General features: G+C 40.5%; 4 protein-coding genes across 9 annotated transcripts; 1 reads left to right on the forward strand and 3 right to left on the reverse strand.

Annotated features, from left to right (window-relative positions):
• Positions 1–586: 586 nt before the first annotated feature.
• Positions 587–24,999, reverse strand: LOC108108102 (GTP-binding protein Rhes). Of its 3 annotated transcripts, none has more exons than XM_017216007.1 (5): positions 24,774–24,999; positions 4,138–4,929; positions 3,618–3,811; positions 2,585–2,768; positions 587–2,522 (listed from the first exon to the last, which is right to left on the reverse strand). In XM_017216007.1, the coding sequence occupies exons 2-5, from the start codon at positions 4,635–4,637 to the stop codon at positions 2,114–2,116; spliced, it is 1,287 nt and encodes a 428-aa protein (XP_017071496.1). In that variant the 5' UTR covers positions 4,638–4,929; positions 24,774–24,999; the 3' UTR covers positions 587–2,113. The 3 variants fall into 3 exon arrangements, with proteins under 3 accessions (XP_017071496.1, XP_017071495.1, XP_017071497.1); XM_017216006.1 differs by lacking the exon at positions 24,774–24,999 and adding an exon at positions 20,024–20,319; XM_017216008.1 differs by lacking the exon at positions 24,774–24,999 and adding an exon at positions 11,014–11,065.
• On the forward strand, positions 8,410–10,565 carry LOC108108104. 4 transcript variants are annotated; one of them, XR_001772459.1, is made up of 3 exons: positions 8,410–8,756; positions 9,486–10,263; positions 10,343–10,366. XR_001772459.1 is itself a non-coding variant. In XM_017216010.2 (3 exons), exons 1-3 carry the CDS (start codon positions 8,432–8,434, stop codon positions 10,561–10,563), a joined length of 756 nt encoding a protein of 251 aa, XP_017071499.1. In that variant the 5' UTR covers positions 8,410–8,431; the 3' UTR covers positions 10,564–10,565. The 4 variants fall into 4 exon arrangements, 3 of the variants coding, with proteins under 3 accessions (XP_017071499.1, XP_017071500.1, XP_017071501.1); XM_017216010.2 differs by having other exon boundaries at positions 9,486–9,695; positions 10,343–10,565; XM_017216011.2 differs by lacking the exons at positions 9,486–10,263; positions 10,343–10,366 and adding an exon at positions 8,808–9,089.
• LOC108108103 lies at positions 10,578–11,804 on the reverse strand. The gene is made up of 5 exons (XM_017216009.2): positions 11,406–11,804; positions 11,202–11,346; positions 11,014–11,139; positions 10,808–10,957; positions 10,578–10,742 (listed from the first exon to the last, which is right to left on the reverse strand). Exons 1-5 carry the CDS (start codon positions 11,615–11,617, stop codon positions 10,578–10,580), a joined length of 798 nt encoding a protein of 265 aa, XP_017071498.1. The 5' UTR covers positions 11,618–11,804.
• On the reverse strand, positions 16,173–18,016 carry LOC108107544. Its single transcript, XM_017215085.1, has 6 exons — positions 17,751–18,016; positions 17,544–17,692; positions 17,328–17,452; positions 16,981–17,160; positions 16,500–16,536; positions 16,173–16,324 (listed from the first exon to the last, which is right to left on the reverse strand). The coding sequence occupies exons 1-6, from the start codon at positions 17,957–17,959 to the stop codon at positions 16,173–16,175; spliced, it is 852 nt and encodes a 283-aa protein (XP_017070574.1). The 5' UTR covers positions 17,960–18,016.
• Positions 25,000–25,722: the final 723 nt, after the last annotated feature.

Genomic DNA, 25,722 nt, shown 5'->3' on the forward strand with positions numbered 1-25,722 from the left:
ACATTTGAGAAAGCTGTTGTTATTCAGGTAACTAAATCCTTTATGCCTCTTATAACAACAATATTCTTAGTAAAGGACGTCTCTGCAAAAGAAATGCATTTTCAAATATAAACTGAAAGCTTTAAAAGTTTTGTAAACCGAAAAGTCATCTTTTCCGAGTCGTGAACCATAACTAGACTTTTAGCTTTAAAATGGCAAATACTATTTGTTTGCAAATCAAAGCTTTTGAGATTCCAACTTTTACAACCTTTTCAAGCTTTGGATTCATAGGGAACCTTAAATATATTTAATAAAAATCGTAAATAATGCTTTGCAGGAAATTGTTTTTGATATCAAGCATTATTCTATAAATTAAAAAGTCATTCTTTGTTGATTTCAACTTGATCTGATTTTAATAACTAATCTGGGAACCACTAGTTCCGAGTGAACTATGTTTCGCAGCACTATGGAACTTGAAGCCTTCAGAAAAGTTGAGCTTCGGTGAAAGTTTCTTCCTTACAAAGCTTAAAAGCTGCAAGGATAACTGATTTCTGATCCCAAAGCTATTTTTCCCAACCTTCAACGAAAAGTTCCCCGTTTTAAGTTATGTTTTAAATTTTATTTAATCATTATTCAATCGTTTGCAATATACATAATATGTAAATAAATAATGCAAATCCAAAGCATTAAAAAGTTAGCTTTCATGGTTAACCGTAAATCAATTTAACTTCGTCGGATAAAACCCCCAAATCTTGGGTTTTATCCTCATTTTAATTTATATTTATTTATATTCGTGCACTTTGGCCCAACGCGAATTTTGTAAATATTTGCACTTTGTTTTTTTGGTTTTTAGTTTTAAGTTGTACATTAACGATAATTGCCTAAAATATGCTTGAAATCTCAATAACTTGTTAGTTAATACATTGGGTTAGCTGGTAGTTAGTATAGCTAGAGTAATCATTTGGTCTTGGTTCCATTTCGCGATGAAACGCATATGTTCTGTAATTCCATTATCGATAATACTTGATAAATGTTAAACTCGCGAAAATTGTTGCTGTTGCTTAGTTTAGACTGAAACTCGAATTTGCTAAACTTACGGAGCTGTTCTCGATTGGAAATCCGTCTTACTAGAATGTTAATCTCAGATATCGAATCGAGAACAGATCTGATAAATTCGGTTTAACGCTAGAAGTGTGTGTTTATCCTATAAGTTATATCCATATCCATAGTTAACCATAGTTGGGCTTAGATTCGCTTAGATCGGTGTACAAGTGTTACAGTAGAGTTAGTTGTTATGTTAAGTTGGTCAAGATTCCCTTTCAATAGTTTTGATTCGGTGTATTTCGGTTCCAGTTTTGGCTGATATGCAATCTTTCGAAAGGTATTTTTGTTAGTAGTTTGTAGTTTGTAGTTTGTGGATTGAGTAGAGTGTGTGCCTTAACAGAACGACTTACTAATGGTCAAATATTTCAAATTGTTCAACAATCAACGATAACATTAAAGAAGCTGAATGTAAATTCATGTAAATTCAATTGGTTAAATCTATAAATTAAATTTGAATAACAATTACGGTTCCCGCAATTCCGAATACGTTTTAACATTATTGTCCTCTGCGTTTTGGTTTAAGTTTTTCTCTGTTTTAAGTTTCTCTTTGTGAGTGTGCGTCGAGTAAATGTGCAATTACAACGATTAGAATAATAAATACAATTAAATAGAAATCGAATAATAAAAATAGGAAAATGAAGAGGAAAAACTGAGCATCAAGTGCATAGGAATATTCAGTTTGGACATTGGGCAGGCGGCAGAGGTGGTGAGTGGGTGCTTCTGTTTCGGTTTGCAAATGCAAAAATCGCTTCAGATTTTAATTATGAAACAAGTACATTTCGCGCGGTTTCTGTTTTGCCTTTGTCCAGAGATGGCGAGAGAGTGCTAAATGCATAATTAATTAATAGTTTCAACACACTTGCCGCGTCCTGACTAAACGAGTATTTACACTATAATATCGAAATCACCCAAACGCTGCGTTTATAATTAGTTACTGCTGCTGCTGCTGCTGCTGCTCCATTTGCGGGGATTACCCTGATATCCCTGAAGGATCCGCTCATCACTACTATCACACTGCCCTGGCTAAAGTCTACATCAGGGCGCAGCGGTTCCAACGCGAGGGATTTCTCACTCCCTCACCCTCATTCAAAGCCATGGTCTTGGATCTCATCAGATTGAGATCGGTGCGAATGCTGGGTCGCCGGGCATTCGGGGTCACTACCCCGCAGGCATCGCTAAATCTCCGCTTAATGGACAGTGCATTCTTCTTGGTCCCGCCCACCGCGGATCCATGAGGTGGGAGTGGCGAGGGTGCTCCAAACACTGAGACCAACCGACGATGATGGTTCGGGGTCATCTCCAGCGGCAGATTGGAGACCGTGAACAGGGAGTGGAAGAGGTCATCGATGCGGTAGTTCTGACGAGCCGAGCACTCCACAAAGGTGCAGCAGTTGTCCTGGCCAGCAATGTAGCCCATCACCTCGTCCACCTGGACAGTTCTGGAGGAAAAAATCAGCATTAGATTTGGTACTTATAACTTTTCCTAATCACCATCACTTACTTAAAGTCTCGATCACATTTATTTCCTGCCAATATCATGGGTATCTTCGGAAGACTCTTCTTCTTGAAGCCAGAGCCTGGATTCAGGGCAGCCCACTTGGTCTCCAGGATATTCTCCCGCAGGCGTACCACCTCTTCGAAGGACTCTCGGGAATCCATGCTGAAAACAAGGATGAAGAGATCCCCTGGAAAACGCCAACGAAAACCATAAAGGGGAACATTAATCGTCGTTTGATTTAGCAAATGCAAATTTATTGCTTATTTATGGCCCCGCATCTATGACCTACGCACTGGCAATTTTCCAGACACTATATAAAACGCTCCTGACATCTGAAGCTCATCTTCGCTGTGTTAATGTGTTTGGGATTGTGTGTGAGGGCTCTGGGTTGTTTAGGATAATTCGGATAGCCAAAAATCCGGGTATGGGAAAATCAATAGCCGCATGCCACTGATACATGAATACCCTGCTTATTATTTGGCATTCATATATATTTATACTTCTGAAGTTTTCGGTAAGGCGTGACTTAACAATAAATAAAACATTTTTATTGAGACCAAAACGAATTCATAAAAATCTTTTTCTATATTTAGCTGGTCGTCAGGTAAATAATAGTTAAAAAGTCTGACTTCTTAGTGCTGAAATACATTAATTTCGTTCCTTATCTGAACATTCCTTAATAAAATATGCACAACTATCAACTAATTTATGTAAAGTTAGTTTCAAGGTCCTTTCAGCTAATTACATGTCCTGGTCTCGTAGTTCAAATATTAACGACACCCTTGATGGCCAAGGAAAGTTACCGAAAATTACCCCCATGCCGCGATATCGTTTCAAAAGGGTATAGAACCCAACTTTGTTTACCAGCAGCTGAGCCTGATTTTTATGATAATTTATAGGACATTAAATGGCACCCAATGACGGCAATGTCGACAACTTAAGTGATAGAACGTGCGTTTCCAACGATTGCCGCATATCCTTGGAATGCCGCACACACACATGCAACTATTTTCGATAGCCAAGACGTCGCACTCACCAGTTAGAAATGATAAACGACGCATTGCGGGAAACGGATGATAGCCAGAAGTATCCAAAATATCCAATTGAAAGACCTCATTCCGTATGCGATACAATTTGCGATGGAACTCCTCAATGGTCGGCGTATAGGCCTCCTCGAACCGATTGCCCAGGAAACGTGCCACAATCGATGACTTGCCGGCGCGTGATGAGCTGCATGGGAAGGAAAATTGCAAATCGAGATTGGATTTGAAATTGACGTTGTCCATTCAGTGAATGCGGAGAGACGCCAATGAAAGTTCAAAATTAACTCGAATGGGCGTCAGTTACTCGATGATTCTTACACTCAGCAAAATTGTGTTTCTTGGAAAATCCAAAATAAAACAAAAATCAAAATAATTTACCCAGGGTAAGAGTAAGAACCAATAATGAAGAAACTTCTAAACTAAAAAGAAATTACTTGACTATGCCTAAAAGTATGCAACTAAATTTGTTAAATCCAATTTATTTCAGTGCCCGTCCACAGGTCGTATACGTACCCGAGCATGACCAGCCGATAGCAGTTTTTGGCCGACGGCAGGCTGTCGTCGCAGAGCGATAGTCCTGCTCCTGGTCCATAGATAAAGTCATCCGCCTGCTCAATGGCGTCCAGATTCGAGTGGTGCTCCAGCATGTGGGCTTGGTGCAGTTCGGCGGTGGTGACCAGTCGGCTACTGGTCACGGCTCCGTTGCTACCGCTTGCAGTGGTTTCGTCCAGAAAGGTGACCACATGGGCCTGTGGCGGTGATGGTTCATCGGTCGAATGGGGGGCGGTTGGATGGGTGGAGGTTGGGTGGGTGGTGGCACTGGTAGCACCTCTATAGCCCACTGTCTGTTGATTGCTTTTGCTGCTGTTGCTTCTTACGTTATTGTTGTTGGTGGCGCTACTGTTGCGGCTATTTGGTGTTGTTGTGTGGATGGGTGGCGCCTCACTTAGTGCCACATCGACATAGTTGTTGTTGTTGCTGCGCGCACAAAACCAATTTTTGCAACGATACATTTTGACTGTGTCATTTCCGCCACTTTAACTGGTTGTTGTCGGCACCGCCGGTGGGTTAATTTGTGGTGTTGATGCACCGCTTTTGTTTTTTGTTTTTCTTGTTACTTTTGTTGTTGTTTAGCTCGACAACGAGCACCGAAGCAAGTCAGTGGCGTTTGCAATTTGCATTTTCAATCATTCAACTTTGTCGTTAACAAGCTGACATTTGCATATGTACCTCACGCCGCCTTAATGGTATAAACTTTATCCCCACGACAAATGCATTAGCAGCCGCGCTTTCTCCGCAGGAAAACTGCAAGGAAAAGATGTAAGAGATGTAGTTGCAAAAAATGCATTCAGCTCGTAAATATATATAAAAAAAAAAGTTACGCCATCTGCTCAAAGAAGCAGGAGATGGGAAAAAGTTGAAGTCTGGTCGTGGAGGGGAGAAGGAGGGTGGTAAACATTTTGGAGGCCATTAAGCACGGTAATTGCCCCGGGCCCATCCAAACGAATAAACCAGAGAAAACCCCATAGTGAAAAATAAGAGGAAAATGCAACCGGAAAACGAATCCTCGACTTCTACATACCCGTCACCCAAAAACCAGATTATCTTCAGTTGGGAAAAAGTATTCTTCTTCCTACCTAAATGCAAACATAATCCGATTGTTAGCGAATTTACTTTACATTTTTACCACTTTGTTGCTCAACTGCAGTTGCCAGAAATTTAGTGAACTTTGTGATTTTAACTACCTTAAGCCAGATAGATACGAACTTTGTGGGGCTTCTTCAGAAACAGTTTTGCAAATCGAAATCGTAAGTAAACTTAAGCTGCCTTCGTGGCCAAATTGATGTTGGCCTAAAAATACAAAATTTTGTGGTTTTAATTTAATCCCAAAGCAGGCAATGAAAATCGGCTTAAAAATGAAAAAATCGAACAATTCCAAATTAAAATCAATCATAAAGAGATTATTTTTTTGAAACGTTCTTAAGCAAATTGCTTTTTAAAAATCTAAAATCAGTTTTATCTATATTTATATTAAATATTTTAAAATTGAAACCAATTTGATTAAAGGGAATTGAGAAAAGCATATAAAATTGAAATAAAATCAGCCAAATTACGACGTTCTTTACGTCAATCGCGTTAAATTGGCAAAACCCCAAGTTCAGCAGAGCCAATGAAAAGGAAATTTTGAAAAACCAGCTGCACTCTTAACATTAAAAGGGCTATTGCCTGACCCCCTCTCATTCAAAGAGCCATAATGGGCATCTTGCCGCAAATCTAATTAACTTTGTTTTAGCATGCTACGTGCTCCGTGTACATCAGCCGGAATGGCCACATTGGCTCAACTCATGCATATCGCATGCAGCGGCAGGACGAGGGGGAGGAAAATGCTGGACGGAAAGAGGAAGTCGGTGGCAAAATCAGACCGGAAAGAGCCGTTACCGTTACCGCCGAACGGCAGCTTGGCGCCCACCATAATCGAGTGCACCAAGTGCTCGTATTCGCGTTCAGATTTCAGCTCATTTTCCTTTCCCATTTTCCTGCACTTCTCTCTCAGATTTTTTGGTTTGACAGGGAGGGTTGAAAAAACAAGGCGGACGAGGGGCTTAAATGCCAGCTCACAAAAGGAATTCGAGTGGAAAATTTGCAAGAAAAGAATTCACCGCATATTATTGCACATACAAGGCGACACCCTCATCCAAATTCGAAATCGAGTTTCACTTCCAGTCCCAGTCCCCAGGCCGAATGAAAGCCATTTAGCCCAACTACTGGTAATTTTTCCATAATTGATTTTGGCTTGCGGTTTGGCTCGTCCTTTCACTGGCCATGTGTTTGTGGGGCAGGACCGTAACACCCTCTCCGCACACACACACAAATGCCTTTTTGCCTTGGCCGTAAGAGGAAAAACACACAGAAATGGCAACGGAAACGCCTTGAGACAATGGCGACATTTGCGAGGCAATGTGGAAATGGCTGCTGTACAAAAACAGAAAGAATAATCAACTAAGTGACGGAGCAGTTCTGTTATTTGCCGAGCACCTGTGCACGAGGTGTTCAGGGGCGTCCCCAAAGAAGGGGACATTCTTTTTATATGCTGAATATTATGCCTATTTAAAAAAAGGTTTTCTTACAGATAAAGAAACTACTTCCAATTGGGAATTAAAATACTAGCTTAACGAGGTATAACATTTTAAGCTTCGACCATTTTTTGCTTTGTTATCGACAAAATACTGAAGTTATAGGGCAAAAATGAGGAGGGCTCAATTTTTGTTAATTATAAGATACGTTAAATTAGAAAAAAAAAAATTTTTTTTAATAACTTTTCCAGGTTTTAATGCAGATATCATGGGGACTAAAATAAAAACTTATCGAGTTATTTCTTTCCGTATTCCGATCATTTTTGGCTTTGTTATCGAAAAAATACTGAAGTTTAACTTCAAAAAAAGTTTAAATGCAAAAATCTAAGCGGTCCAAATTTTTTCTTAATGAGAGACGTCGTGAAATTTTTGAAAAATCTTTTAAAAAATTAGTTATCATGGGGACTAATATACAAGCTTACCGAAGTATTAATTTTTCCGTATTACGAATTCCGACCATTTTTGGCTTTGCTATGGACCAGATACCGAGCTTGTAGGTAAAAAATCAGGATCAGTTTTCCACACATAGATTTGCGAATGATTTGATCGATGATTTTTAAAAAATAATATAAATAAAAACTAAATAAACAAAGATTTGTACTTTGGAATGCTTTGCACGGGCGAGCCCACACTTTGCTGTCGACAGATTACGATGGTCGTGAAGTAAGTTTGCGTATGACAAGTGTCACTTCAGGAGGGTCCTGAGCACGTCCCGTTCACACCCCTTTGAATGGCACCACCATCCCAGCTATTGGATCCAGCTCTCCACAAGCGCCTGCTGTTGTTTGCTGCCCCCACTTTCGTTCCAATTTCGCCGCAAGAGTCTCAACAATTTCTCATATTTGTTTACAATTCGCGCATACAAATGCGCAAGGTTATCAGCCAAACCACCCAACACCTCCCATTTGGCAAACATTGGCATCGGCATCCTCCGCCCCTTTTCAGTGGACGCCTGCCATAAGTTGTCATGTCGCAAATGGTAGCGGTGTGCAATCGACACCCAATCCAAGGGATACACCTTGAAAAATCGAACTTTAAATAAGAACCATAACAACCATAATCTTTAAGTTGTCTGTAAAAGAGATATATATATATCGAAGTCTTTGAGTTTCGGTATATATAAACCTTTTACGTCCTTAAAAGACCATTAAAGTGCTTTAAAAATAAATACAATTTTAATGACATGCACTAACCAAACTTTGAAAATACCGAAAACTTCCTAAAAATAACTTCCCCTAAATTAGTTTGTGGATTATTGCAGTGGCAGTGCACCATTATAAAAGTGTTTACAAACTAAACACAACGCTAAATTAAATTCATGCAACTTTTGTGAATGAAAACCACATGAATTTCGGTTTTTATTCAGGTGTACGACTGATGTTCGAGAGCTGAAGAAAAACTGACAGGGTGAGCGCCACTTGAATGGGAGAAAAAATGCCAAAATGTCAGAGGAACTGAGAACAAAAGCTGGAACAGATTAGCCGGCTGAGAAAAAAACATACAAGAGCGGAGGAGAAACCGCAAACAGCGAGCATCAATTACGCCGCCAGCATTGAGCGATAATCGAAGGGAGGTTATCTCGGGCAGCACCTGTAACATCTACACTGAGCTGCTCTAGCACTAAGTCAGGTTAGTCAGTTTACGGAAGCCGTAGGGTGAGAAGCTGACGGACAATGGAGCAAACCTCTAGTGTGGCAGAGCTGGCCAAAAACATTGAGGATTTAGAAACGGATGCCTCCAGGGTGGCAGATCATCAGGAGTATGCCGAAGCCCTGTCAATGTCCGGCCGTGCTAGGCCTAACGGTCGATGGAGTCGAAAGTCCTGCTGCACTCGTCAAGTTCTAAGTGCAGGCGCCATTTTCATCGCCCTGCTACTTGTCATCGGCGCCATTTACATGCACTTAAGACAGAAGACCCATCTGGGCCGACTGCACATCAATCCGGAGAGGGTGGATGCCTTGGAGGAGGACTTCCCCGTGGTCACCGCTGCCGGAGTGGGTGAGTGCCTCAAGGACCCTTGTTCAATCGTTAAAAGCTCTTACCCATCAGATAATTTTATAAGCGGTTTACATTGTTGGCTGGTTCTCTCTCTCTCTCTCTCTTTCTATCTGTCTTTCCCAGCTGACTGATTAGAAATGCCATTAAGAGAACGAGGAGATCTCTGCGTTCCGACAAAATACTGATTATAAATAAAGAAGCCTTATTTTTTTATTTGACTTTATTATATGCGTCAATTTTATTATCTGATCGGTCAATTTAAACTGTATTAGTCATTCAGTCACACTAAACTGAATAAGAAGAATAAAAGGCCAATAAAAATAATTAGACTTGCATGATAAATACTATACTATATGGTATGTTAATTTAGCCCACGTACATCTGTATATGAGCAATCCCAGTGAACTGAATTCCAGTTTTAGTATACAAGTGTGCTCTTATATAGCAAAAGTATTCCAAACTATGTTTAACATCAAAGTTAAAAAGTTACTAAAACTGCAATTTAAAGTTGCTTTGCCAAAACTGCTAATAAAACATACCCAGTTTGCAGTTGGTGCTTTCTTAGAAGTTTCCAACTTAAGAAGAGTGTGGCTAAAACGTGAGGTCTACGAGTTATTTAGTTCCGGCGGAACCTTCTGCCAACAATTCAGTTGGCTATATTGTGTGTATGTGGTAAATAGTTTCGATTAAACGGCTAATTGGCCCCGGTCTTTGCAATGCATTTTCCAGCTGCCCAGACGATAACAACATTCCAGCCAGATACTCTGGAGCTAAGCGGCAAATGCCTGGCCTGTATTGCCGCCACTGCCACGGATAATACTTCGGCAACGTGCAGGAACCGAGGTCGGAGTGAAGAGCCGTGCGGCATTTATCGCATCTCCCACATCTACTGGCAGGACACACAGGGGGTATACCAGCCGGACAACTCACTTGCGCAGGGTAATGTATACACTAAAGGAAATACCCTAAACATTTTTCTTACAAAAGATTATTAATTATTACTTTCTTGTCTAAGTAATTCGCATTTCATTATTTATTAAAGCTAGCAATAGAAAGCCTTGAAAGCTATTACCAAATATTTGCAAAAACAGGAATAGACAAGGCCATTAGCAAAACTTTAGCAACGATAATTGAATTATTGACAATTTGGAGACAAAATAACAAAAAGCTGTTTATTTAGTTTACCCAGAACATTGTTTAATCTAATTGAAAGCATACATCAGAGTTTAAAATGTGATTTCCTATTTCAGCTTAAATATCTTTAAGCTTTTTATAGTGTAAACTAACTTTAAACAGCTTGGCGGAGCTACCACACTAAATACTAAATAAAAGATATTCAAGTAAATATGTAAAGGTTTTTCAAAAATAAAGAAACGGGCACTTTTTACGCAAATAACGGGAAAGAAAGGACGCGAAAAATCGACGTGCTTTCTCAAAGAGAAATAAATTTACATAAGTGCCAATCTAGTTTTTGATGTTCTTCATTTAAGGATTTCACTTTTTCCCAGTGTAGTATCCATTGTCAAAATGCCACAAGCGTGTAATGACCACCGACTAACCCATACCCCCTTCCCTCCTTCCATCAGATTACGAACGGTGCGTAGTGGATGACCGCTGCGCCGAGAGTATTGTCCGTAGCTATGTTCAGCGATATGGTGGTGATTGCAACGGAGATGGAAGGATCGAGTGTCGGGATCATGTGATGCTGCACATGCGAGGACCAGGCGGCTGCCGGAGACAAGAGCTACTGCAGCCCCAGGCTAAAATCCGTTTGGAAAACTGTTTGAAATACAGGGAGATTACATAGAACCGACTGGGCGTTTATTCTTTCAACTGCAGGCGCTGCATTATGGGCCGCCAGTAGAGCGTTAGCACAAAGAGACCTATGAACTCATGGAACAGCAGCAAGGCGGCTAACTTGTCATCGTACAGACCTTCCGAGAGCACTCTTCCGCCCGTTATGGTCTGCACATGATACATCAGGAACTGCAAATGATTTGTGTTTAAGCGGGGGACAGCTGCAGACTATGCAAATAATGAAAAACTCTTACTAGCAGTACAATGCAAGCGATTAAGGTTGCGAATGCATAAAATCCCCAGGTCATGCCAAGAACTGCATAGAATAAAAGGGAATATAGACTCATCACATAAGCACCAGTAGCTAGAATATATAGATAAAGTCCTGCTTCTGTGAGATCAGGCTGTGGGGTTTTGAGTTATCTAGAGTTTTTATACTTAATTTCACACATCTACTTACCGTCATAAAAACAGCTATTATAGTGCACATCACAAATACCAAAGACACTATCAAAAATCCTGCTAGCATATAAAGTATTCCCGAAGATACGATCAGCAAACTGAGAGAAAATACCACACATTCCACCTGTATAAGATTCGTTCACACTTTTCATCTCAATTGGATTAAGCTTAAAATTGTTTACTCACGATAACTAAGGTAATAATCCAATTGATACAGGATATTTTTCGCAGTTGTGTACTAACGGAGAATATCGCGAGAAGAAACATACCCATGACAAAGGCGAGTATCAGGGCAGGTAAGTTATCTTTTACCATGTCAAGGAACCAATCACTACCAAAATATATATTAATAAAGACCTCTTACAGATATTATTTATCCAATAATCTTACTGCAATAACGTTAGCATCAGGATCCAATGTACAATTCCAATGAGAAGGAAACCACCAAACTCGAGGAAAACCTTTATGATATATTTCCGTCGGTCCTCCTCCGATTCTCTGCGGCTAAACGGCCAGATGATGACCCCATCGAACATGGTGAAATATAAATAGTTTGATTTTGTTTGCCAGGAGCTCTGCGATACAGTCGGACTGAATTTCATAAAAAATTAACACAATTCTCGGACACTAATTGCACATCAAAATGAGCCGTCCGGAGCCAAAAAGTTTATGGAGCGAATTAGAACAAACAATGCCGACGATTCGGCGTACATAATTGAACTCGACAAAAGTTTATAATCTGGCAGCATCGCGAACAAATTGAACAACAACTCGCAAGTGTGTAATAATTAAAAGTTTGCGCAAAATGTTGCGGACAAACAGGAGTGGGGACGGACAAAGTTTTGGCGCAAGTTTTAAATCATTTAGCAGGGTAGGACTAATTGCTGCCATGTCGCATTAATTTGTAGCGACTGATAGCTGGGAAATAGTGCGTATGCGCAATGCGTTTATACTTAGTCTGGGTTATGGCTTACTTACACCTAACAGGAGTTGTAAGTTGCTTAAATGAAGGATAGAAGGAGTATTTGAGATTATGAGAAATTAGATTTGAATCTTATTGTCAGTGCACATTTAATAGCATTTATTTACTAAAGTTTAAAAATTTCTAATTAATGGATGAAAGGAGCTTTTGGCATTATTTTGATTTTATGTTCCATAGAATAATAGAATATATAGTACAGAATCCTTTTGAATTTAAACTTATTCTAACATTCTTAAGGTCAAAACTAGGTGGCATTTATTTATATATATATATTTCTCATTTAACTTTGCTAGCTTCCAAGCTTAACTAGGATCAATGCCAATGTAAGCCGACGGGTTTTGTCTAGGACAACGATTTGCCCATCGCCTGAGCTCTAATCTTTCGATTGCATGACAAGTGTACATAACTTTATTCAATCAAATGTGCAAATAGCGCATAATGCAAACAGAAATAGTCCAAATGAGCAGACAATATTGCGGCATAGACAAACCGATAAGAAGAGACTCAAACTCGCGCTTCGTGTTCATTACTTATTGTCGATACTATATCGAGGGCTGTAGATAAACATTGCTTGATTGTTTGATTGATTGATTGAGGGCCGGGTGAACTGCTGAATTGCTGCCATTTTGCCATGGCCAAGGACAAAGAGTTTCATTTAAAAACAATTACGAATTCGGTTGAATAACTCGACGTTGCGCATCGATATTTTTCTTTTTCACTGGCCCGTGTCAAAGGTGTCGCTCATCCAGGATGGAAAAAGTGAGCATGGAGGCGGTGAAAAGCCGGAGGTGGGACTCAAAATTGATTGCTTTATTGCAGCATGGCGTGAAGATAGAGAAGATGGTGGCGGGGAGAAGCAGGAAGGTGAACTGGACTGAAAGTGGTGCAAAATTGATGGAATGCACTGCAAGTTGTGATAAGAATTTTTGGCGCTCAACTTGGAAAACTTTGCTGGGAACTTTTTCAGCTGGCAGGCGGATTAGGTAAGCTAGCTTCTCTTACTCTATCTCTTTCTCTCTCTCTCAGTATGTCCTTTTTGAACCTCTATCATTCATGAATCTCCCCGACCCACTCCTGCTCCTGCTTCACTTTGTTTGCATTGCCAAGTCGAATGAAAATGTCAAAAAGTGTAGCATACTTTCCGACTGCCAAGCTAACAGCATTTGCTAAATGAAATTTACATGACATGGCCGAAAATGGGCGGACACAAACCTGAAAGGGTTGCCATTGCCATTTACCCGTCTGGACACCCAGCTCAAGTCCCTTCGGCAATCAAAAGTGTGCCACATAATTAAGTGTACATCAGAGATTAGCCACCGCCATCAACAAAAACAAGGCGGACGCTGTCCCGCGGGGAAATTGTCCTGGTTCCTGGTTCCTGGTTTCTGGTTTCTGGTCTCTGTCCTTGTCCTCATCCCCAACCCCATCCTCGTAATTCCTTCAAAACGGCAGTCTTTGTGCGCATACTTAAACAGACATTGGCAATGACATGACCTACAACTGTTCCGGCAAACCGCTTTAATGTCTCTCTCATGGCTGCCGGCTAAAAGCCGAGGCGCTTCATTAATTTTATTGCCACCTTCCCCTTTTCCCTTTCCCTGGGCCATTCCCTCTACCAGATTCTTCGCTTACAATACCACTGCCTTTTCGCCTAGGCCGCCTGTTGTCTTTGCTTTGAAGTTTCCTCAGTTGTGGCAAAAGTTTTGATTGTCTAGCCACACACTCGCATGCCACACAGAGAACAAATGTGGCTGCAATTTGTCATATTTTTGGACTTCTTCGGAGGACAGATGACATTTCTTTGTGATAAGTAAAGCATTTTAATCTGAATATTTCAGAGTCTTAAATTAGGAGAGAAAATCAATCTTATTTTTAAAGTTTCCCTCAGTGTACGTACACACATGCCGGCTTGGGTGTGTTTGAGCCAACTCAAGTGGTTAAACGTAAAACTTTTTTAATTAGAGTTGTTTGCGGGCAGCGCATTGTGCACACAATTTCTTTTCGATCGTCTTGGCCGAATAGTTTTGCTTTAACGTTTAACGTCTAATGTCCGGTGGCCAGGAACCAAGAAAGGTTCTTGTCGCGGGGGCGGAATCGCCATAAAATCGACAGCATTTGCTCGCGAGCCAAATAAAATTCATGAGCCCTTGTAATAAAAATGTCACAGCGATGCAGGCTACAAAAGACGGCGGCCATCAAATGGGTGGGGAAAACCCCCCCATCTGCCTGGTTTTTTGGGGCAAATCTAGACGAGGCCTGATGGTTTTTTTGGGTGGGAGACGGGGAAGAGCAGCTGTCAACGCCGTCGCTCGACAATGACAATAGCTTACCCTTAGAGGACCGTAGGACCACAGCGGTGAACGCATAAATTTCGCCGACATCTTTTGTGCCCGAGCTCCAAAAATTCAAATTCAAATTTTCACAGCAGTTTGCATTTATTTAATTTTACTATTATCAGAATAAAAAGGCTTTGCGCCTGATTAGAGCTTGCCGGGAGAGGCCGCGCTCCTAAATGGGTTTTCCCAAATTAAATGAAAATTAAATGACGACCGGGTGGCGTTGTGTAGGCAAACCTTCATTGACACAACGTGCAAATCTAATTTGGATTTTACCCCGCGCCAACAACAGTCTCTCATCTTTTTTATAATAATGAGAATGCTCCCAGACCCTTGATGGCTGTCCAAGTACGAGCACACACAGCAGCACTTCCGGCAATGCTCCACCCTAGGCCGCCGAATATCCGCAGGATGTGTCGTTGCCCCTGTTTTGGCACAGGGAAAAATAACCAAAAAATGTCAGGAAATTTGTTTTTTTAATTTCCAATATTAATATTGTATTTAAGTAACTTTAAGCTTAAGTTGCAAAAGTTAAGCAACAGCCTCATAGCTTAAATTTCCTTAAAAGCCGTACGGTTGAAAAATCCAATAATCTATCTTGCCTAGATTTTTTGTAGGTTATTTTTTTAAGTCAGTCATTGATGGATTATTTAATAAAAAGTTAATATTGCTTTGATTTTTTTTTCGCCGTGTTGTCGCCCGTCAATGCGATTTCGTCAACGCAATCAGCCGGAGAAACATCAGCGAAAACAGCATCGCGACGCCGGCGAAAAACATTTTCCTGTTGTTTCTGCCAATTTTGCGGCTGATGCTTTTCTTTTTTTTTTTTATTATTATTTTGCTCTCCACGTTTTCGTCCCACTTTTCATACTCGACGATTTCAGAGATTGCTGGCGCTCAAACATTCGGCACTCAATATACAGTTTGCATTATACAATATAGATGCCCATATCGCTGCTTTGCGTATCAATGAAGAAACCGTCTTTATTGCACATTTTCCAATGTGAACAACGTGGCGTATACGCATTATACAGCATATAAAGCGTTCTGAAGCTTACAGTGGTAAGGTTTCTGGGTGATTGTATTATGTGGAATGTGTAATGAAAAGTTTTATTTTAAATTTGTATTTATTTTATATTGTAATTTAATAATTTGAGGTTTTAATGAATTTAAAGGTTAAAAACAGATTAAATAACGAGTTAAAAACAATTCAAAGGATGTTTTAAGAACTTTTGTGATAAAAACTCTTAAAAATATGGTTTAATTAATTCAGAAGTTCATTTACTTATTGGCAGGACATAACTCATCTTCGCAGTTAACCTTTTGAACCACTGTACTCCATTGAAGACAAACAGTTTTCGAGGCTTTGTCGTTTCGTGCCGCTTCGACCGCTTTTTTCGTATTTCGGTCAGGTCACATTTATGTTGTATACATTAATTATGGCTATTTACTTTGTCCGCTTGGGCTCATGCCACTACCACAGCCAGTGCCACTGCCACTGCCACTGCCAATTATGTGCACGAAATTGCTTATTATTGAATGCATAAACACTCATACTACCAACCATCCCTATATATACCATACTTGGCCTATAAAAACCGAGTGTATAAAGGCGCCAAAAGGCCAGGTTAAATGGTGGTCAAAGGAGCCATTCATTCCTGGCCTAAAAGGCCCATCAGCCGCCGCTCTAACAAGAACAAGAACGAGGAAAAACGTTTTGGGTAAACAAAAATATGTCATGTTTACTCAGCGAGCAGCCGCAGCAGTCCGAGCCAAAACTTGTTTTTGGCTTTTTGTTTTTCTGTGTTTTTGTGCTTTTCCTGTTTTGTTTATATATTTTTATTTCACTGCTACTTTGGCAGTTGTTGTCATTCGAGTATGGTCCAGAATGATGGATGTTATTATAATGTCGACGAGTAGGCTTAGCAGGCGCCTGACGTCCTGAGTGGTCTGACCCAAAAAAAAAGAAGAAATTGACAATGACAGTTGAGCTTGGCCACTGTGAACGGCTTCTTGTAAGCTGCTTAAAAATTAAAACAATTTAATAAAAATTAATGGCCACTGCACAGCAATGGGGGAGCGAGCAAGGCAGCAGAACTGCGCTTTTCATGAAGTATTTATCAACTAAAAGTACTGTTTTTATTTTCCTTCCCCTGGCAATTATACTAATTGGTATCATGGCGCGGCGGGCGAAAAAGCTGAGCTGCAAGCATAATGCGATAATTTATATTCCCTGCCGGGGAATCCTTTGAGCCACATGCCAGATGGCCGGCCACTACTCGCTCGGTCCGTCTTTGTGGGTGATGCCAAAGAGAGATAATTCCCGACTCAATTTGATTAAAACAAGACAAGGATTATCCTGGCAATACATAATAAGTGAACGGTGGGTACCACTGCACATTTGCATAAAATTACAGTCTTTCAGGAGGAGGAGAATTTATAGAGTTTCCAGGGTAAGAACAACTTTAATGGAAGGAAATCAAACACTGAAATTAAATTCTAATTTCAATTATTATTACATTTATGTTTGCCATTAAAGGTTTATTACGTCTTCAGTATTTTCTTCGGCATTCGGTTTCGTTATTCCAAATTTATTTTTGAATATTTTATCTTCATTTTTATCTTCTTCATCATCGCATTCTGAAACTGCTTCTCCCAAACAATCATAGTAACCGACATCCTTTGGTTTATGAAAGTCCAAGAAGCAAAAAACCATCAGGATAATGCAGAAGTGGCAGAAGAGAACGATCACAGCAAGAAGACCATCGGTGGTGTACAGTTCCGCATATCGCCAACCTCGGATCAGTTGGGCATGGTACATGATGAACTAAGAAACTTATGATTAAGGAAAACTCAATGTCTCAAAGATAACTTTACCATACACACAACACCCACGATCAGAAGGGCGAAAGTGTAGTAAAAGCCATCACCCGATTCAATCATCAAGTAGATCATAAGTAGATATATGCTGACCAGAAATAACTGCACTCCAACCAGGAAAAGGATAGCCACATTGGCAGTCAAATCCCAAGGGATAAAGGAACCAATGAGCACAGAGATAGCCACCAGAATTGCAGTTATTGCGAAATATAACAAAAATAGCCATTCACGGCAGTAAGCTGCCAAAGTGCAAATACCAATAACCATTAGTTCTATCTGTAATCTGAAATATGGGTTATTCTGGGACAGATAACTCCGTTAAATATATACCCACAATGAGGCACAGAAGCACCCATCCAAGGATTGGCATATATCGAGCTCGTCGAACAAGCAAATATATGGCTAAAAGTGGAGCTGAGATCAGCATGCAGGATGCACTTAGCCAGTAGTTGGCCAAAAAGAAATCGGTAAATGGTTTACTGAAGTGAGAAAGGGTTATAAGGATAATAGATCATATTAGCTACTAAGGAAACTCACTGGCCAGACACTAGTTCCCACTGTACCAAGGCTAGGAGTAGTAATACCACGACGAGTAGATACACCAAAACTATATATCTGCCTCTGGAGAATCTCTGGCTTTCGTAGGGCTCAAAATGCAGCATGCTGGGGCGTGGCACAGTAACTGAGACTGCCTGGCTTGGTGGTTTATTGTTAGAGCCAGGACTCCAAGAACTAGTCGTCGCCATCTCGCGGGCACTTGTGAATTAACACCCCCCAAAAAGGATATAGAGCGGAGAAAATGAGTTACAACAATCAACAAGGAAAAAAAAACAGACAAAAGAAACCCGACACGAAAAGCATTTGTTGCTGGGGCATACAACTCACTTTACTGCCACATCCGGTTTAAACATCTGGCATTTAAGAGGTATCTCAGGGACGTTTTTTCCTTTTTTTCCCGCTCATAACAATACCCCAAACTCCAGAACAGATAACACACTTTGCGGGAATTTGCAGCCGTATCCAAATCAAATGATTACGGCGGCAGCACATGACAGCCATGAGGGAGTTCTTTCTCGGAGAAGGGGAACTCTGCTTGTTGTTCTGAGTTTTTGAATAGATTTCCCGGATGATAGATGGCTCGATTTTCAATGGGTAAATTTTGTGGATTATGCTGCAGGTTGATTTATCTACTTATCTTCCCAACTGGCTTAAGATACCAATGCCCTTTTGGATTTTTGCTATTTCGCTTTTTGTGTAAGCGCCGAACAATTTGTTACACCCTGAAGTTAAGCTCATGTTCATGTATCTTAAATTACAGGTTTCGCTTTTTTCCAAGAACCTTCTTCTTATTCTCTCTTGGTCTTTTTAAATACCTCAATTTTTTATAAGATTCATTTTGGTTCCTTTTCGCTGGAAGAATAACATTTATCCTGGTCTGGAAAATACTTCTCAGAACTCTCCGTGTCTGCATTTGATATGCGCTTCCTGGTGTTTTCTTACAAATCCATTCAATCCAGAATCAACAAGAGTGTAATGAGTATACGGCCTCGAAGGGTTTAAGCCAAGGAACATAACGAAAGGAAAAGAATAAGAAATGGGGACAGATGTGAGCCAACCAACAGGGAACCCATAAATTCGTTCCAGTAAACATTTTTGAATTGTTGAAAAGATTTGTAGGAAAACAAGACAGGCAAACACAAACTCGCACACATCGAGAGAATTCCTATATATATATTTATTTATATACCCTGAACCGAAGCGGCTGCAAAGTTTTGGCCAAAGTGCTAAAAGATGTGTGAAAGGCTGCGAAAGGCTGCGACGGAAGTGAAGGATGGAGCTTGGCGGATGAGGGTGAAAGGTTGGCCAAAGCGCCTCAAATTACTTTTTCAACGGGAGGCCTGGGCGCAGCTGTTGATGGCTCTAAATTTTGGATCTTGGGCATTTCTTATTTCTTTTTCTTATTTTTTTTTAATTTGGTTTTGCGTGATGCTGATTCCTGAGCTGCGATATCGAAGCCCACGACTTCAGCTTTCAGGACTTCAACTTCAAAGGACAGCCAACGCATTTACCACTCAATTAGCAAGGCTGAGAATCCAGCTCACTAATTTATTAATGGCCAATGTCAAAACTCTGCTGCCTTCAAATGACATTGAAAAATTGCCTAGCCGAGAGTGTGTGTGTGTTTTCTGTTTAATGGCCCAACCGTCTTTTTGCCACTTACGTGTTTTTATTCTCATGCCACCAACAGCGCAACAATTTAGATAAGGAATATGCAAAGCATGTGTGACTGCTGCTTGGTTTTTTCGCTTTTTGTTGGCCTGGCATAAATATTTTGTGCTGGGCTTGTTGAATTTTTAACTGCCGAAGAAGCAACTTAATCAGCAAAGATTTACGGTTAAATTCTTCTTCACTTAGCATAAGAGCAGACACATGACAGCCGTTTAAAATTCAAGTACCAACTATAAAAGCGGAGACAAAGGCCAAGACACCGATGCACTTAAGTGGCGGACCATAAAATATTTTGGACCACCTCGAGTGGGTAAATGTGGCTGTAACCTAACTCCCCGAAAGCCTTTTATGGGACAGTTGTTGGGGTTTTCTTTGGGGTGTCTTAATATCAAGTATACGCCCTGCCCGCAGGTGTCCGGCCACAAATCAAATACGCAGCAAGTACAATAAAATCAAATAAAAGAAAATAACAAATCGAATGAAATGCGAATAGAAATAGCCCCCAAATTGCATTAGTAGAAATCACATAGGATATAATGGCGCCGCGATAACAATGTCCTGTCGACAAATTCTTGGCTCACCTGAATGGACATCAACTAAATTGGTTGTCCTTTGCAATTATTATGTGTTCTTCTCTATCACCTTGGTCGAGTATTTCCTGTCGGCACAAAAATACATAAGAGCACTCACATACACACACACTAACACACACGAGAGATGTCGTTGTCCTCGAGGAAGCGAGTTTGTTGTGGCTTTCGCGTAAAAGGACACGGCTTTATGAATGAACAAACGGTTAGCGAAAGCTATGGGTATTCTCCCTTATTATTATTATATTCCCTCGGCTTTCCTTTCTTTTGCGGCTAAAACACGTCCGACTCGCAGGCCGACGAGCGATTATCTGAAGCGTATGCCAGTCGTGGCCAGGAAATTACTGTGAAATTCAATTGCCAACTCCGGCGACCTGCGCACTGGCTAACAGCCAAAGAGAGTGTCCTAACAGAGCCGAGAAGAGAGACTGTGCGAGAGAGGCTCTGACTATGTAGGTTGACAAGAAGTTAAACAAACAAAACAAAAGTCAAGCTGTATCATAAATATAATGAAAAGTTTTTGCCAGCAACAAGCGGGTGTTTGGCTCATCTCCACCCACAATGGATACTTTATTCTTCATCCAACTTAAATGTCAACACAACGGCACACACAGAACAATATTGGCGGTTTCTAGGATCGATTCAATGTTTTTCATTTTGAACTTTGTGTTTATAAAGTGTTAAAATAATATTAAAAAGAGATCGCTCCTATGGAAATCCACTTCCGTACACAAAATATTTTGTTGCATACTTTTTGGATCAATTCGTAAGCCCATAGAGTCTCATAGAGACATAGAGACTCCAGAATCTTTCTTAATATTTAATAAAATCAAGATATTTCTTCATGTGCACTCGAGGGTACACATAATTAAGAAATCGTGCTTACTCCACGCACTTTGATTCAGTTGAGTGGCGAGTTGAGAATTCGAAATGTCTCTGGCATGGCAAATAAGCTGTTGACTTTGTAATCATTTCAGCATGTTTATCAAGTCATTTATTGAGTGGGCTAAGAGAAGTCAGGGAACGTCCTGATTAGCGGCAATTGCGATCTTGCTGTTTTACCAAGAACGCGACTTAGCCGCGGCAATTATGAAAATAAGCCAGTGCCTTTTACGCTGAATGGCTAATGCCAGAGACTCACTAACACCGGGCCATTACCTCTAAAGTGGGCTCAACTGTTTTTGTTTTTGTTTTTGTTTTTATTCCTGTTGACTGCGGTCTGCCGCGTGTCCTTTGCGGTTTGCGGCGGTGATTCACGTTTCAGCAGGATTGAGCACGACTGCGTGGGGGAATCCCCCGCTGGGGAGCCAAGTGCCCGGGGCTCAGGTGAGGAAATTAAAAGTTAACTGCCACTGGAGAGGATAAGCAGAGCAGGACGACCATCATATGCTCACTTTAAAGTATATTTTCAGTTGCGAAACATTTCAGTGAATACGAAATGCCTGCGGTTGCATAGCTTTCTCTGGTTAGCCACTTTTTACTCGCTTTTAGTTTCCATTTTGCCTCACAGTTTTCCAGACTCAAGCTACCATTTATAACTAAACACCAACATAAATACTTGCCATTCAACGCAATCTATAACACAAATCAATAATGGAAAAATATGCAAAATGGAAAATAAATAACATTTTGCATATCAATGAGTTGAAATCAATATTTGCTCTTTTGATTTAAGAATCTTAATGGGAATTTAAACATTTTTGTGTGATTTTCAACAGGATTTGTATGCATTTATGAAGGTCACACATGACCATTAGGTAAAATATTTACTTTAAATATCTTTTTTGCCATTTAAAACAGATTTGCTTAACGCCTTTCAGCGGGATCTCTGTAGCGAGTAATCTTGATTACCACCGACTGAAAGTCAGAAAATTATCTGACAGATACGTGGGCATGTGGAAAGTATCTGCTGCCAAGTGGCACGCTCCACTGGTTCGAATCCGCAGGGAAACAAACTTATCGCTGCTTTTGCCGCATACTTGGAGAGTCAGTTTCGCTATCAATAAGTAAGCAATAATCAGGCGAAGTGGTGGTGTTGCCACAGTTGAAAGGAAATACAGTTGCAACGACCACCCATTTCTTTTCACCGATATGTAAGTGAAATACCATGGCAAAACACCGTAATGCAAGTCAATGAATGTGATTGTTTGCCGGGAAGTGCAAAGTGTTGAAAGGACTCACGCAGAATGGCAGTCAGACAGACATGCAGACAGACTGGCAGGAGCCCACAGGAGTGCATTGCCACAGAGTGGCATTCAATTGCCATGCGGCAGACAAGTGAATCAGCAGCCGAGCGGACAAACAAATAAGCAAATTCACTGTAACGACCACAAGCCCGGCTTGATAGCATCACTTGACAAGTCAATGAGACGGCTTCTGAATGCAAGTCAAGCGGAGGAGGACACCTGGTCGCAGCTATCCACCATCACCATCACAATCACTATCCCACCACTGAATCGGTGACAATGCTATTCCGATCACATTTGCCCAATGCACCTGAGGCCATCACTCGTGTTTCCAATTTCAGTTCAGCTTGCGGTTTGCTATTTCAAGCAAGTAATGCAAACTTTTTAGTTTAAGAATAGCATATTTTGTTTTTCTATTGTACAGATAACAATCTATATATGGGATTTTTTTAAATTTAAATAGACCAGATAGAAAAACTGCTGTTTAATTTATGAAAACCACTAGGAAAGTGAGCTGAGAAAGCCAGCTTCCTCTAAACAGTCTCGGGTGGAAAATCTCTTAAGACCCTAACCAAAGCCCGTAAAACGTTTTGTAATCTAATTAATGGCCCTGCAGCAGATAATGGGCAAGTGTATTCATAATCCCTGGCAATTTCGCATTCATTAAAAGCCAATAAAAGTGAAAATTATAACGCTTACCTACCCAGGATCAACCCCCTCCGCTTTCTAGACAGGTGAATGGGCTCCCACTTCATTAATAGCCAGCGTGGGTGGCTCAGAGAGTAATGGAAGCTAATGAAATAACAATTAATTGAAAAAAAAAGAGAATGAGTGTGTATACTATATATATATAGGGAAGATGGCTGGCCATCAGCTGCCGGACGAGTTTCAGGGCCATGGGCAAATACAATTTGTTTTAATTAATTGAAGCCACAACCGCAGAGCTGACCGGCCGAACCTGATTTAGATGAATTGCCGGCAGTTCAGCCGGGGCTTTGGCTCCGTCACCGACTTAATGTCTGACTTGGCAGCCCAAATCCTATGGACAACATTGGGATGCCACCGGATTCCGGGGCCTCCGGCCTTGGATGGCAATCAAGCGTGAAATGATTGGCAGGCAGGAGTTGAAATGCAGCCCCATCAGATATTCACATATGTCGCACGGGCCCAACTATTAGCGAGGCTATCGATTAAATTCCCCGCAATCCCAGAGTGCCAATGTGCCATAGCCCACGGGCTAAACCTAAGCGTGTCGTCAGCTAACCGATTTCAGGACAGAGATTGTACTATAAGCATTATTTCTGGCAGCTACTTTCGAACTCCGGACTTCTATCATTTAAATATGCCAACCAGTGAGTAAAGGGTGTAATTTTGGGTATTTTAGTTTGGTTAAAGGGTAATCTTAAATCACTAGAACGGCTATAAACTATTAATGTGTCTAAAAGTATGCTACATCAAGTTTTACGATTTCTCTTCGAATATAATAATTACATAAAATATGTTATTTAAAGCTTAAATATTATTCTTTAATATAAGTTTAATCCCTCATTAATTCAGATAATTCAAAATTACGAAATTCTCCCAGCAATATATTGACTTTGGCATAAAACCCGCCAAGTAAAGGCCACACTGCGTATAAGTAATAGCCTTAAGTACACTTCCCATTCTTTCTACATTCCCCTCATCTGTCACAAACTGTTAGGGTATCAATTAGTCAGGAGCAGTCCACTTCCATTTTAAGCATGCTTGCGGCAACGGAAAGTTGAACAAAAAACTTTGGCAAGCTAAGTTGCGCTTATGCTTATGTTCGGGCGAGTATGTAAATGCTACCGGGGGGCATTAGTATCGGTGTCTGCGGTTTTGGGGGTGTGTGTGTGTGTGTGTCAGTCTGTGTTCCTGTGTGTGTCTCTTCCGTCAACTGTATGGGTGCGGTAAATGCGGGTGAGTCGGTGTGTGAACCACAACATGTGTCGTCGGGCGTGAACAAAAGTGCTAAGAAAATTACATTTTGGCCACATGGAAGGAAGAAGTTCTTGGCCGGAGGCAAGGACCTGGCCTAATGCCTTAATACACTTAAATTCGCTGTAAATCAGGTAGCTCTCGACTAATTTGTAGGTGGCGAGAAACCACTTGGCCCCGGGAATCACAAGTTACTTGATCCCCACAACAACAGCGGGAACTAAGTCACTGGGTTTAAATGGAAATTTTTAAATAAACGAGCTGGATGCCACATAAGAAAGTATGTTACATATGCAGTGAGAAAAATGCTGAACATGTCTTAATTATTTTAAATTTTTTTTAAACGAAATATTTATATATTTGTAATTAAACGCAGCGATTGAAGCAATATATATACTCAGCTACTTAGGAATTTAAAAATCTGTGTTCTGCAACATTAACTATATTTTTTTGAGTGCTCATGTCCGGAATGAAAGTTTCCCCTTCCGCTTTGTGTTCTCCTGGGTGCTGCTTCTCATGTCCTTATGCAAAATTCACATCCACAACAATCGCTCCAAACTTTTTTCCCGCATATACATTACGTTTTTTGTTCCACTTACAACGGCCAAAAAAATATGCAAAGCATGAAAAACGCGCCAATATATCGCAGCACGGAAATAATGCAATTTGTGTATGAACTTTTTAACGCACTCGTAGTTTTTTATAACCAAACCCAAACTCTCGAACTTCGAGCTCGGAATGCGAGTTTTCCAAACATAAATATTTACGTACGAAATCCACTCGTTTTTTTTAGGGGAATTTAAAAACAATCGGATAGCTCGGAAAGTCCTGCTCCTCTCACGAACAGCAGACAACTGAGGATACGAGGTCGATGTTGGCCAGTTAAAAGGCGGCATATACTCTCAACTGTTAGCCAACATTCGCTCTTAACTTGAAGAAGACTGTTGCTGTTACTTTCTGTCTACTTTTGCCCTGTCTAATATTGAATTATTGAAATCAAATTTAGTGCTTCCATCCATATGTGTGCGTCGCTAAGCAGGCGTTATTAAATTTCCATGCACAGCATTGCCTTCATAATTATATTGTAGTTAAAAAATGAAAAAATCATGACATACTTTTCAGCTGAGGGTGAAAATTAAAATATATATGCGGCCGCAATCAAAATGTCAAATCTAAAGTGAAGAACATATTTCTGGCTTATCGCCAGTCCGCTCCACTGCCTCCAGCAAATGTGGCCCAATTAATTGGAATTTTAAACAAATGACCGCGAATAAGCAAAGCAATCAGTGGTGTTGCTATACACTGGGGGAAATAAATGATTTGGTTATTAAAATAATATTGGTTTAGCACGAAATGCAGAGCTTTCTTAGAAATCAAATAGAAAATGATTTGTAAGCCAACTCTTCCAGGTGCAGAAGCTCAAAATTGAACTCGCTTACTATAATGCTGACGTTGAATCACCTTTAATATGCAAAACTGCCACCTTTCGTGGCACTTTTCTCTGTGCATTCATTGTACTTCATCGCATGTCAAATGCATATTTTACTA

Source organism: Drosophila eugracilis, unplaced genomic scaffold, assembly GCF_018153835.1.
Source record: "Drosophila eugracilis isolate 14026-0451.02 unplaced genomic scaffold, ASM1815383v1 contig_2088, whole genome shotgun sequence".
Lineage (NCBI taxonomy): Eukaryota > Metazoa > Arthropoda > Insecta > Diptera > Drosophilidae > Drosophila > Drosophila eugracilis.